A 13,404-nucleotide genomic window follows, 5' to 3' on the forward strand; every position below is an offset into this window, starting at 1 on the left:
GAAACTCTTCTAGGCGTTGGTAGTAGCGGTTCTGTACTAAAAAAAACGAGGCCGAAGTTGGGGCCGAAGTTTAATGTTGTGAGCAGGTTTGGAGTCAATTACGAGGGAATGTAATCGATTACGATTATGATTACGGGCACAATAAAAGGGGGATTACAATTACGATTACGATTATAATCCTCTGGCAAAACGTAATTACGATTACAGAAACTATCCGATTATGTAGAAAATGTAATCGATTACGATTATAATATGTCGATTATGATTTTGATTACGATTACAGACTTATATTATAATGTATATATATCACTCATTTGCATCAACAACGTGATAGTTGAAAATTATGATTTTTGATTTAATATTAAAGAGATAATTGCATTTACCATGTTAAGTATTAACTTAAAGATTATTTATTTTGTATTATTGCTCTGTTGCAGGGAAAGAGCTATATATGAAAGACAAAAAAAAAAAAAAAAATCTAGAAAATTCAAATTACGTACCATAACCTCTCAGCCTCAATGCATACACGCTATTTCCAGACAAGTTTTACATTTAAGTTGTGTTCTATTAAATTCTTAGAAATAAGGTAACAAGAAAAATACGTTTTTCAAGCATTTTAATTCAACTTCCATATGATGAAAATATTTTCATTTCGAAATGATACATATCCTGACAGATGTTCATAAAAATATGAGGATGAAATTAGACTAGGAAAAAGTCAGGAAATATTTCCTGCGAAGAGCAAAGCAAAGGGTCATTGGAATTTACAGGTCCGTCGTCATCATCTCCAATCAGATCTTCCCGAAATGGACTGTTATAGGAACTTCCAGAGCTTGGACTCGTTGGGGGCGTGGATGCTGAGGTATGATTATGTTCAGAAAGCAACTTATCATCTTTCTCTTGTTTGACAGTGAAAAATGGAGCGTTTATTGGTGGTTTACTGAGATCTGGACGAGGAGTATATGGTATGCCACGAAGACGAAGCTCCGTTTCAAGCTCCTAGAAAATATTATCTTTGTTAATTCTTTTTCTAGATTTAAAAGTTTTACGTAGGAAATATGAGTATAACTAGTGAAAGAGGGGGGAAAAAAGAGAAAAAGTATGAATTTTTTTCGTTCCACAGACTAATTTCTTTTGATGATCTTTTTCCCCGTAGTTGGGGGTATGCTTAAGGTGACCATTTATTTTTTCCTCGAAACGGGATACTTAGGAATTTTAAACATTTGCACGTGTATAATTAAAAAAAAAAAAAAAAAAAGCGAAACTATCCTTTCTATAAGCGCATCGAGCCCGTAGGAAAAATATTATGCATGGTTCAATTATTGGTATGAAAATGATTGGATAGTGACTTCCGGTTGAAACATTCATTGTTCCGTTGTGTCACAACGGGACATTTCAGTATGTGGGGGAGAGGATGTCTGAAAACGGAACTTTTCCGATCAAAACTGAATGAATGGTCACCTTAGGCATGCTGCGAATTTTGTCCCGGTAATAAATCCGGTAAAATACCAAGCATGTCAAATCAATATTTTGGACAAACATGCTATGATGCCCCCCCCCCCCCCAAAAAAAGAACTTTCGTATCATGTACATTCGTCAGAAGTTACAACTTATACCGCGTATATCATCTGTTGATGTTGCATGTCTGAAGTCATAAGTTTTATGGCAACATTCATAAATGTCTTTAAAGATAAATACCATCGAATGAGGTGATTTTCTGCCCATATGGGGTGAGATTATGTCACATCATTGCACCATTACCAATACAGAGAGCTTAAATTAAGTTAAACGAAAGATAAAGCAGAGTGCAACACATTTCAAACTTTCTGTTTATATAAAAACAGCATTCTACCTCTGACAGTTATGCCACAATCTATTTGGCACAATCTCAAACCCCCTGCTGTCACCAAGTCACCCAGTTCGATGCTACGTGTGTACAACTACAACATGATGGCTCTACTAAACGTTTCGCAAAACAATTCTTACGTGCAATATGCGGATAGCTCGGTTATACCATCCAGAGATTGCAGTTTCATCCTTGTCATGAACTCATCAGTCTGGAATCGACAGTAATCGAGTTGGAGGCAGATGTGAAGCTAATATTGCCTACAAGCAGGTAGTTCAAATAGATTTAACACACCAGCGAGTTTGCAGCATTATTGCGGTGTGTTTGTTGGCACTCTCAGCTTCAATGCGATGACATCTGCCTCGAGCTCAGGTACTGTCGTAGTCCATAACAAGGAAGAAACTGTAGTCTCTGGATGGCATAATCGGGGTATCGGTAGATTGCATGTAGTTCTGGTTTAGCAGTGGCTTGGTGACTTACTGCTCAATTCTGACACATGGAAAATCTACATACGTATGTACGTATAATACATATGACTGTTTGTGGGTGTGTATGCTCCTTATATAAATCCACAGTTTAAGTCGGATCGTTGCCAAATTTGACACGGAGGTCCTCTGATAGTCAGGAATGCACATAGGATTTTTTTATTTTTGAATTGCTAAAAATATCCAAATTTAAATTTTGAGTTATAAAACACGTTGACCAGAATTTTACCCAATTTTTCCCCTTTTATTTATGCCTGGATATTGAACATGTGTCACTGAACGCAACTTTTATTTTCGAGGTAGACCGTACAACGCCGGATAGTGGGAAAATATAAATGAACCCACACAAACATCAAAAAAAGCATTAAAACCAGAAATAAATTGATTCAAAGTTTTCTCAAACATTGTTCGGAATCTCAAAACCATCAGTAGGTCAATGAACATGCTTTGCTAACAACCAAATACAACGATGTCATATCAGTATTGAAAACGGAATACTAGAAGAAGTGAGATCGTATAAGTTCCTCGATACTTCAATGAATCAAGACGAAGTTGCCAATTATCCAATTGACTTCTTGATTTCGCTTGATTTTCCAGACAGATTGCGACACACAATTTACAATTAAAAATTCGTGCTCTTCTCCGAAATATCAATCTACCAAGACTTTGCAACGGTATCAAGTTTTGATTGAAAAAGACGACGAACAATATCATCGAAGCTGCAATTTTCAGCGGAAAACTTAAAGGACATCATGCATTGTTGCCCCGTTTCTAACCAATATACAAGAAAACAACATCGCAGTGTTATGTACTACATAACTGTTATGTAGTAAAATGTCACGGAAACAATACAAAAAGTTCTAATGATGAATGTGTTCACCCTACTTGAATGCATAGGCGGCATCAATTTTCCATGCTGTTTATTAAGTTGTCGGACACGGGAATAGGAAGCGAGGACTAGACACAGAGTAAGACTTGATCTAGCTCATGTAACGACCTGTCTGCCAAGATAGTCCTATAGATGTTCTATCGGTTTCAGGTCTAGAGATCAAGCTGGCCATTCCATTCGTTCCAAACCGTGGTCCTCAAGATACTCCTCAACAATCCGAGCTCGGTGAGGTCTTGCATTACCATCCATCAGAATGAAGTCATTACCAATAGCACCAGCATATGGGCGGACATCTGGTTCAAGGTTCTCATCCCGATGTCTCAGACCAGTCAGAGTTCCTTCATGTAACAAATGCAGGTCAATGTGATCAACGAGCGAGATCCCTGCTCAAACCATGATTCCACCATCTCTTATAACTGTGCCTTTCAACAGTGTTGGATTGATGGTATTTAGTGCGCTGTTCCCTCCAGATCAGTAGACGCCCTGAATCACTCTCCAATGTAAATCTGGACAATAACTACAAATAATTTATGATACAAATTTTCTAATGATAATTCTTTCATTAAATATATTCCTTCATTGCGAATCAACGGGGAAAAGTGAAAATCAATGGCCTCAAAAAGTTAAGGTACAACCGTTTTTTTGCGTCTAATTTGCAAATGAATGAATGTAGAAACGAAAAATTTGGAGGATATGTGCATTAAACAGTTTTTTAATGGATGCGTAATAGAAATTTATATAAGTGTATTACAAAAACGATTTATAACACCAAAAGCGATCTTTGTGGAAAACTCCATTCTTGAAGAAAACAGAACATCACAGTGTTAGGTAGTAAAATGTCATAGAAACAATACAAAAATGGGTTCTAATAAGGAATGTGTCCCCCCTATCATGAACGCATTGGCGGCATCGATTTTCCATGCTGTTTATTACGACCTTGGAGGAGGATTTAAAGCAGCAACCTGTCTGCCAAGACAGTCCCAAAGATGTTCTATCTGTTTCAGGTCTGGAGATCGAGCTGGCCATTCCATTCGCTCCAAACCGTGATTTTCAAGATACTCCTCAACAATCCGAGATCGATGAGGTCGTCATTATCGTCCACCAGAATGAAGTCTTTACCAATAGCACCAGTATATGAGCGGCCATATGGATCAAGGATCTCATCCCGATATCTCAGACCAGTCAGAGTTCTTCCATGGAACAAATGCAGGTCAGTGTGAACACCGAACGAGATCTCTGCCCAAACCATGATTCCACCACCTCTACAACTGTGTCTTTTAACAGCGTTGGATTGATGGTATCTAGTGTGCTGTTCCTTCCAGATTAGTAGACGCCCTGAATTACTCTTCAATGTAAATCTGGACTTGTCAGTGAACAGCACAGAAGCCCATTACTGCTGGGTCCAGGAAACATGTTCTCTTGCCCGGCATAAGCGGATCCTTCGCTTGGTCCGCTGAGTGGAACACACACAATCGGTCGTCTTGCATAGAGACCTGCATTGTGAAGACGATTTTGCACAGTAGTAGCAGAGATTCTTCTTCCTGAAGCTACAAAGTGGTCTGCAACGAGCTGAGGTACAGTAGTGTTTCTTCTCCTTCGGGCCGAAAGAACTAGAAAACGGGCTTCTACAGGTGTTGTAGCTCGAGGTCGGCCTGGAACAGGTCTTCTGGACACAGAATCTTCTGATTGCTATTGATCCCAAAGTCGCTGAAGAACACTACGAGACACATTGAGACGTCTAGCAGCATCAGCCTGAGACAATCCCATTTCCATCCATCCAACTGCCCGCCACCTTAACGAATCGGGTAAACGACATTTTTTAAACTCTCTTGACTATTGCCACCGAATCTGCCAACAACAGTTGAAAATCAACACAACTTACACACAAAAGTACGAAAGCTTGATATTTGCATACTTTTTTCTCACTCATAAAGGTACGTTCTTTTCTATAAAATAAAAGTGGCAGCTATCGTTTTTTTATAAATGGTTTTAAAGTTCGTTATTATCATCCATGCAAACTATGCATTTTATTGTTACTGCCATTTTTTTAATGGTGAGTTTCAAAAAATGTTGTACCTTAACTTTTTGAGGCTAGTGTACATTAAAAGGCTCAGAATATTGAGTTAACCTGAGAGCGATGTCTTAAGCATATCTGTTACTGGTGCCGTTACTCTAATGTTATAAAGTGCAGAATGCTTGTTGTATTTCCTTACCTGAACTCTGAAATGTAATGAATTATTTTGTAGCTCTAGTAACCGTTGTTTTTCTTCCATGTCTGGTATTCTAGATGCATCTTTCTTTAGACACCGTAAGTATGCTACAGAAGCTCTAAGTATTGTGCCTTTGTTGCGTCGTAAATCTCGTACTAATTCGTAGTAGCTATGAAAAAAAAAAGACATTATCAATTATTCGCTGCAATGTTTTCCTTCAAATGGAATCTAAACAATAACATTTTTCTATCAAATTAACGTTTGTAACCTTTAATATCAGATGAACATAATACAATATTAGTATAGAATTGTCAATGTGGATTCTAAACTAAATGTATGTTAGTATAATATGAAACATAACTTAAGCACAAGTATGATACGCGTTTGATATTTTTCCTGCACAGAAAGCACACAAAATTAATAGTGCTTTTATTTTTCAACGTCTAAGACTATTGAACTGCATGAACACCATGGTGCATGAACTTAGTGTTTAAAATACAATGTGCGTTCCATAAGCGACCATTTTTTCCTGACGCAACGATACGGCGCAGCGTGTTCTAACCTGCTGGGCCAATATAAAGGAAGGGGGTGTTAGCTTCAAAACGCACCCGGTCTAATTCAGCTGCGAGAGTCAGGACGTGCTTTTCCGTGAAGCCCGTTTTGAGTTTATGTGTTGTTCGTTTTCCACGAGAAGCCACTTGACTCCGCCTTCGTCACGTAGTATCCTATGATTCTATTTCGCTGTTTTCGGCAGAAGGCATATTCGGATCGCAGTAACAGTTTTTAAAATGTAACAGTAACGAAAGTAGCAATAGACAAGTGAAGCAAGTGATGTAAAGGACACTGACTTTTTTTGCACATTAAAATGCACGCCAAAGTTAAGTTTGTCTGGTTCCCTCAATTACAAGCACGGGGATATGTTTACCGATCATCCCCGTGTAAAATTGAACTCTGCGTTCGAGAAGGCGGGGCGAAGTGCCTTTTCGTGAAAAATGGACAATAACACGGCACATTGGATTGTTCTGTGGAGTAACGGTACGATATCAAATTTTGCGTTTAACTTGGGAAGTCTACTACCACGCGATGCCGAAGCGACATCAAGGACGCGTGGAAACTTCATCATGACAGCGCGCCGAGTAGCAACGCCTTTATTTCAATGATTCCTGGCCAGAGCACACAATTGAAAGCATCCAAGTGCATGTTACATCGGTTCTAAAGGACATTCCGGAAAAGGCTTTCCAGGATACCTTCCAGTCCAGCCATAAAAACACCGCCTCCAGAAGAGTATCAACGTAAGAGGGTGCTATTTTGAAGATTTTTTATTCTTTGTACGAATATATTCAATAAATGATTTTTTATGAATTTGACTGCGTTATTTATGGATCGCACCTTGTATCTATCATAGTATTTCAAACGTAAAATGTTTATCGCGTTGTTGCACTGGCGACTTTTGCCTCAGCAAGCTTCAGGTACAATTTAAATAGTATTTAATTGTGACTATTATTATGAGCTATTACTATTATTACAATAATTATTTTTATTTTATTTTGTTTCAAGTTTAAATACCTCGTTTTTTTTAGTTGTTTTTGTTCTGAGTAAGCATTTTGGGAAATAATAGTTTTTGTTGTGCACTTATGTATTTTTCTCAAATCTATGAGCACTTCTGGCTTTCTTAGAGCATTATTTCAAGATATTTTCTGATTGGTTTACGTAACAGCATTTATTTTTTCAACTGATGTCACTAAAACAATAGAATACTGTTTACAATCATGCTATGGAGGGACTATGCACTAATTAAATTTCACACACACACACACACACACACACACATATATATATATATATATATATATATATATATATATATATATATATATATATATATATATATATCAGTGGGCGTTACAAGTAGCGACGCTACTGTAGTAGCTGCATTTTTGAGTAGTTTGTAGTGTAGCGAACTACTTTTTAAAAAAAGTAGTGTAGTGCGTAGTTAACTACAAAAAAATAGTAGTTTGTAGCGATTTCTGGAAACTACTTTCAAATAAACTGAAAAAAAAAATCAATATTCAAACGAATTTGACTGGTGCAAATTTTACACAAGTACATCAGCAGATGCAATGAGAAATAAGACTAATAAAAATACGAGCTAACCTCAGGTATTTCATTTTGACGCCATACCTGCTATCTGTTCGACGCCTTTAGTTTGTTTGCCGTCGTAATTTTTATATTTCACCAATATTTACATTGAAAAAAGCACTTATTTTCGTGAAAATGAAGATATCGGTGATTTTGCGAGTTGAAAATTTGGTGAATTTTATATGAACAGACTGAAGATTGAAAAACAAAAAATATTTCAGCGAGGCTTAAATTTTTGACAGTATTCACGAAATAAAAAGAAGCTACTGAAACTGTTATATAAAAGGATGAAATTGAACTGTTCTGGAGGACTTACAATAAATGCGAGCATTACAGTGTATGAGAGTATGATAACGGAGATAACGGACATTTTTCTTAGTGTCTTCTGATGAGAGCTAATTTATCAATCTTTTTTTGTTCAATCCTCTTACGGTGTGTTTGTGTATTAGGGTGTCCCCCCCCCCAAAAAAATTGAATGTTGATTTTTCAAATCGCACACTTTCTTATATTTTATCCTTTTACGTCAAAAAAAAAAAAAAAAAGTAAATAAATAAATAAATAAAATAAAAAAAAATAATTTGAATTTTGACATCTTGAATTCAAATTATGTTTTTCGCAATCACAAGTGTGTATGTAGGCGTGTGTGTTTGTGTGTGGGGGGTATGTGTGTTTGTGTGTAGGGGTATGTGTATGTGTGTGTAGGCATGTTTTGTTTGTCTGTGTGCTGGCTAAGTGTGTGGGTAGTTGTGTATATGAATGTGTGTATGTGTGTGGGGGGGGGTATGGGTGTATGTGTGTGTAGGCATATGTGTTTGTGTCAGTGTGCAGGCATGAATGTGTGGGTAGTTGTGTGTATGTATGTGTGCGTGCGCGTGTGTGTGTATCTGCGTATGTATGCGCGTGTGTGTAGGACATGGATGCAACCTGGAGACGACTTTCGCTATAGGAGCCGCATCGTGAGGAGCCGGTCGACGGTGACGCGGTGCGGAGGGTGGTGGTGGGAAAATAAAAAGATAGGACATCAAAACAGTCAAATGAGAACAATAAGCAATCGTGATTGCTCAAAAATCATATAATTTGAACAACGGCAACGAGTGCCGATTATGTCTGAAAGTGTGAACCAGCACTTGTGTAGGTCAAATTAAAATAAAATGTTTTCCTTAGAAACTCAAAATTTCTGTTGATAAAACGTTGCTGCTATAACCCACATACGCACCACAAAAATATTTATTCAAAATAAAAACCATTTAGATATCCCACACGTGGCCTAACATTTATAATTTTCTTCAAAAAATTAAGTTTTTGATACATATTTTCAGATATGTTAGATTTTACGAAATTATCAAAATGAAAAATATAAACAGTAAAGTAGAAAAGTAGGGAATTAGCGTTAAATAGAAATTTTTGTTTTCCTGCAATTTTTAAGTCTCCCTCATAGTACTCAAAGATATGGATTTTTTTCAGGTTGACTTAAATTTTTCATTTATAATATATTATTTTTTTATTATTCGTTTGTAATTGTTGATCTGTAAATGTGTTCGCCAGTAATTTTTGAACTTGATATTCTATTTAAATTTATATGTAATTTTTTGAAAGATAACTTTGAAAGATAACTGAAAAAAAAATTAATTTTTTAAACAAAATTATAAATTTTAGGTTAAGTGTGGCATATCTAAATGTTTTCTAATTTGAATAAATGTTCTTGTGGTACATGTGGGGTATTGGGTATAGGGGCAACGTTTTATCAACATAAATTTCGAGTTTCTAAAAAAAGTTTTTTTTTTTTTTCGATTTGGCCTAGCATACAAGTACTGTTTTACACTTTCAGATGCAAGTCGACACGGGGTGCCGTTGTGCAAATTATATGAAACTTTTTAACCGACTTCAAACAAGGAGGTTGATTTCGTATTGCGACTTTTTATGTATGTTTTCGAATTATTCCAACACTACTGGATCGATTTGAAAAAGAATTTTTTTTGTTTGGAAGGGTATACTTCCCAGATGGTCCCATTGTAACTTGGTCTGGATCTGATAAGGGATCTCGGAGAAATCCAAGAAACTTTAAATTTCATACGTCATGGTCACCTGGTTTTGCTGTGATGGGTGTATTTTCACACCTAAGGTTTTGGCTTTCTCTTAAACGATATTTAATTCTCGCGGCACATGGATGATTAATTTTCGCAACGCTGCGCTGCCTACTAATTTATTATTATAGGTGTTACTAATGTATTTATTACTGCGTAGCAAAGCAGTAAATTAAATATATTTTGCTGCTTTAACAGTTGAATTAATTACCTAAATATTTTATTTACTAATAAATAACTTTATTTTGGCACTAAAATATAATGTTCTTTATTTAATATTCCAATTTTCAAATATATTTAGTGTTCAATTGCGGGGGAATTGAATACAGACCACCCCTCCCCCACGATTTAATTTATATTCTTTAATAATATACATTATAACTGTGTATGATTTCTGAAGTTTGACCAATATTCTAGATTTACTATTTCACGATGCCGCCAGTTCAATTTGAAATTAGGGTTATATTAATTAGCAGGCTTCAGAAAAAAAAAAAAAAAAAAAAGGAGGAGGTTCGGAACTCGTCCGATTTGTTTTTCCTTTGTACAATGTTCCATAAATACTGAAGACACCTGTACTCAGAGGCGTGAACAGGGAGGGGGGAGGGGCACCTGTTGGCCCGGGCCCGAGCCTAACAGGGGCCCAATATTTTTATAACTAAGGGTGAAATATAGGGTTAAAAATATGGAGAGGGGTCCGGAAAAGTCATTTATGATGGGCTCCAAAATTTCTATGCACGCCCCTGCCTGTACCGATAAGGAAAATTCTTTTTTTGTCTGAAACGGTATACTTCCTCGGCGGTCTATTGGTCATCAAGTTCAGGTTTGATGAAATTGAGTTTTTGCGATTTGTACTTTATTAACTTTGTATATCGTCTCATTTAGTGAACCGGTTTTTATGCTTTTTTTTTCTTTTTTTGTTGTTGTTTAGTGGTGGTTTTGTTTAGAGGTGGTCTAACTTAGGTTCCAAATCTTTGATTTACCCTATTTGTTCTTTAGGGAAAAGTTAAGGGTAAAACAATAAATTTCATGCAATTTCCCTCACAAACGATTAAATATAAAACCCATTGATAAACAAAGGCCATAAAACAAAGGTATATACTTTCTCTATCTATAGTTAAAGAAAGTACTAAAAAAATGTATTATTAGGAGTAATGAAAATGAAAATTTTGAATTAAGGATTCTCTGAAGCAAACATTAAATTCATTCTAGTGGAATTTTTAAACTTCATGTATAGTGGGGCCACGTGAAGAAACATGCGACTTTTATCACGAGTTACATGATACGTATTGTAAAACATAAATTACAATTTACAATATTACAATTCTAAAATTTACAATTTTACAAATTTAAACTTAAAGCGATTTCGTTTATTTATTTATTTTAGTGACTCGTGCATTTGCTTGCGGAAAGCAAACTTTGATAAAGTTGAACAACTAATGATGAAGACAATTAATTTTGTAATTAGTTACGCATTTGCAAAAGCCTTTCTACACAGTCGTTGAAAGTCTCCGAGACGCTCGCCGTGTTATTTACACCACTAGAAAGCCAAAAATAAATTACTTTTAAATTAAAAAAAAAGAAAAAACGCCTTCAAAAAAATACCCAGGAACTAAAAAGCAAAAAATAACTGATTACACTTACATTATATTTCTTATCCAAACATAGAAATGAAATTTATTTTACAATTCCAGTACAAAAATCAACTGAACTAAACTCCGAATTATAAAATAAGCACTGATTTAAATTGCTATACGATGAATTATTTTAAATACCTAACTAGTTATATACGATCTCTTAATTTTTAATAACCTTTTGAAATCGGGGCCTCCTATAAACTACTACCTAACGTAACTGAGCAGGTTTAGTTTTAAAGACTAATTTCGCGTTTAGTTAAATTAGTGTTTAATTCAGGATTCGGTGGGCTGTGAGTTGCGTTATGTAGTTGTTTATAAGCGGCCCCGACTTCAAAAGGTTATTAAAAATTAAGAGATCATATATAACTAGTTAGGTATTCAAAATAATTCATCGTGTAGCAATTTAAATCAGTGTTTTTTTTATAATTCGGTATTTAGTTCAGTTTATTTTTGTACTGGAATTTCATTTAATTAAAATAAATTTCATTTCTATGTTTGGGTAGGAAATAGAATGTGAGTGTAATCAGTTATTTTTTGCTTTTTAGTTCCTGGGTATTTTTTGAAGGTGGTTTTTTTTTTTTTTTAATTTGAAAGTAATTTATTTTCACGATTGTTTTTACACAAGAGGAAAAATACAAGAGTGTATGCAATTTGAAAAATTGACTTTCATTTTTTTTGAGGAACAACCTATTGTGTATGCTTTGTATTTACTTATTTTTTGGAAAGTAGCGAAGTAGCGACTACATTTCAGAAGTAGTTTGTAGTTGCTACATTTTGAAAAAAGTAGTTGTAGTTGTAGTTCGCTGCAAAAAAAATGTAGTTTTTCCAACCACTGATATATATATATATATATATATATATATATATATATATATATATATATATATATATATATATATATATATATATATATATATATATATATATATATATATATATATATATATATATATATATATTCAAGAGCCAAAACATTATGACCACCCCTACCAGGGCCGATCCTAGGGTGTCGGCCGCCCGTGTGCAAAGACCTAATGTGCCGCCCTGAAGAGCAATTTGCATGTTTTGACTAATACTTAATGCCCATATAAATCTTTCAATTTTTCTTCAAATTTCTGTATCAAGTTCTAATTTAAAAAAAAAAAAAACAGAAGGATGAATTTATGTAAAAAGTTAGAAACTCCTTAGGTACAATTTATATCTTTGAAGAAAGTAATAAGTACCAAAATTTACTAGTCGTAAAAAAGCATTTTATATTCTGTCTTTGGTGATATCAGAGGAAGGAGGAGGGGGGTCGCCACAGAAAATATACGAAATTGGCGTATGAAAAATAGCTGGAATTAATCTTTGGTTGTGTTTGGTTGCAAGGACAAAAGATTCGGGAACATTCAAGGTCCATGGAGAAATTTTCAATATTGAAGTCAAAACTTGCAATTTTAGGAAATTTTTCCAGATTTGAGGGGAAAGTAAGGTTGGAGTTCTTTCCTGAAATTCTTTCAAAATTGATGTCAAATTGCAGCTATTTTTTGTGACCTTAGTTTAGGAAGGATCGGCGCTCTTCCCGAAAATTTTCTGAAACAGTTTTAAACACGCAATTTCGGGTTATCTTTGTTGAAATTGTTCGAGGGAGGAAGATTTGGTCTTCTCCTATCAAAAGTTTTCAAAATTGAAGTTTAAAACTCAAATTTAGGCTGTCTTTGGTGACGTTAGGGCGTCTGGCATCTTTCCTCCGGTAATTTATCGGTACTATTGTTTCAAAAACACATTTTTGGCTAGATTTGGACACGATAGGGGAAACGGGAAAATATTCCGAACTGAAATATTTTTCGGAATTAAAATCAATTTTAGGTTATTTTTGTGAAGGAAGGATTTTGGGGCTCTAAAAAGCACAATTTTGTGCTATCTTTAGTGACGTTAAGGAAACCGGGAAGCTTCAGCGGATCTTTCTGAATATTTTTCGATATTAATATCTGAAAAATACAAGACTTTTCTCCACCTCACCTCGGCGATTGATGGGGGATGCCGGATGCCCTAGTGCCGTGAAAATTTACATAAGCCATCCGGAATTTTTTAGAAATGGAAGTCCCAAAATCGTATTTTAGGCATTGTTTGATAAC

General features: G+C 35.2%; 1 protein-coding gene across 6 annotated transcripts in view; it reads right to left on the reverse strand.

Moving 5' to 3' along the window:
• Positions 1-621: 621 nt before the first annotated feature.
• Positions 622-13,404, reverse strand: part of LOC129218346 (microphthalmia-associated transcription factor-like) — a 150,560-nt gene continuing 137,777 nt past the window's right edge. For all 6 annotated transcript variants that reach the window (XM_054852591.1, XM_054852588.1, XM_054852586.1 and 3 more), the window contains 2 exons: positions 5,434-5,599; positions 622-999 (listed from right to left, as the gene is read on the reverse strand). In XM_054852591.1, the coding sequence (XP_054708566.1) occupies positions 703-999; positions 5,434-5,599 (463 nt within the window). In that variant the 3' untranslated portion in view covers positions 622-702. The remainder of the gene's footprint in view (positions 1,000-5,433; positions 5,600-13,404) is intronic.

Source organism: Uloborus diversus, chromosome 3 (assembly GCF_026930045.1).
Source record: "Uloborus diversus isolate 005 chromosome 3, Udiv.v.3.1, whole genome shotgun sequence".
Classification (NCBI taxonomy): Eukaryota; Metazoa; Arthropoda; class Arachnida; order Araneae; family Uloboridae; genus Uloborus; species Uloborus diversus.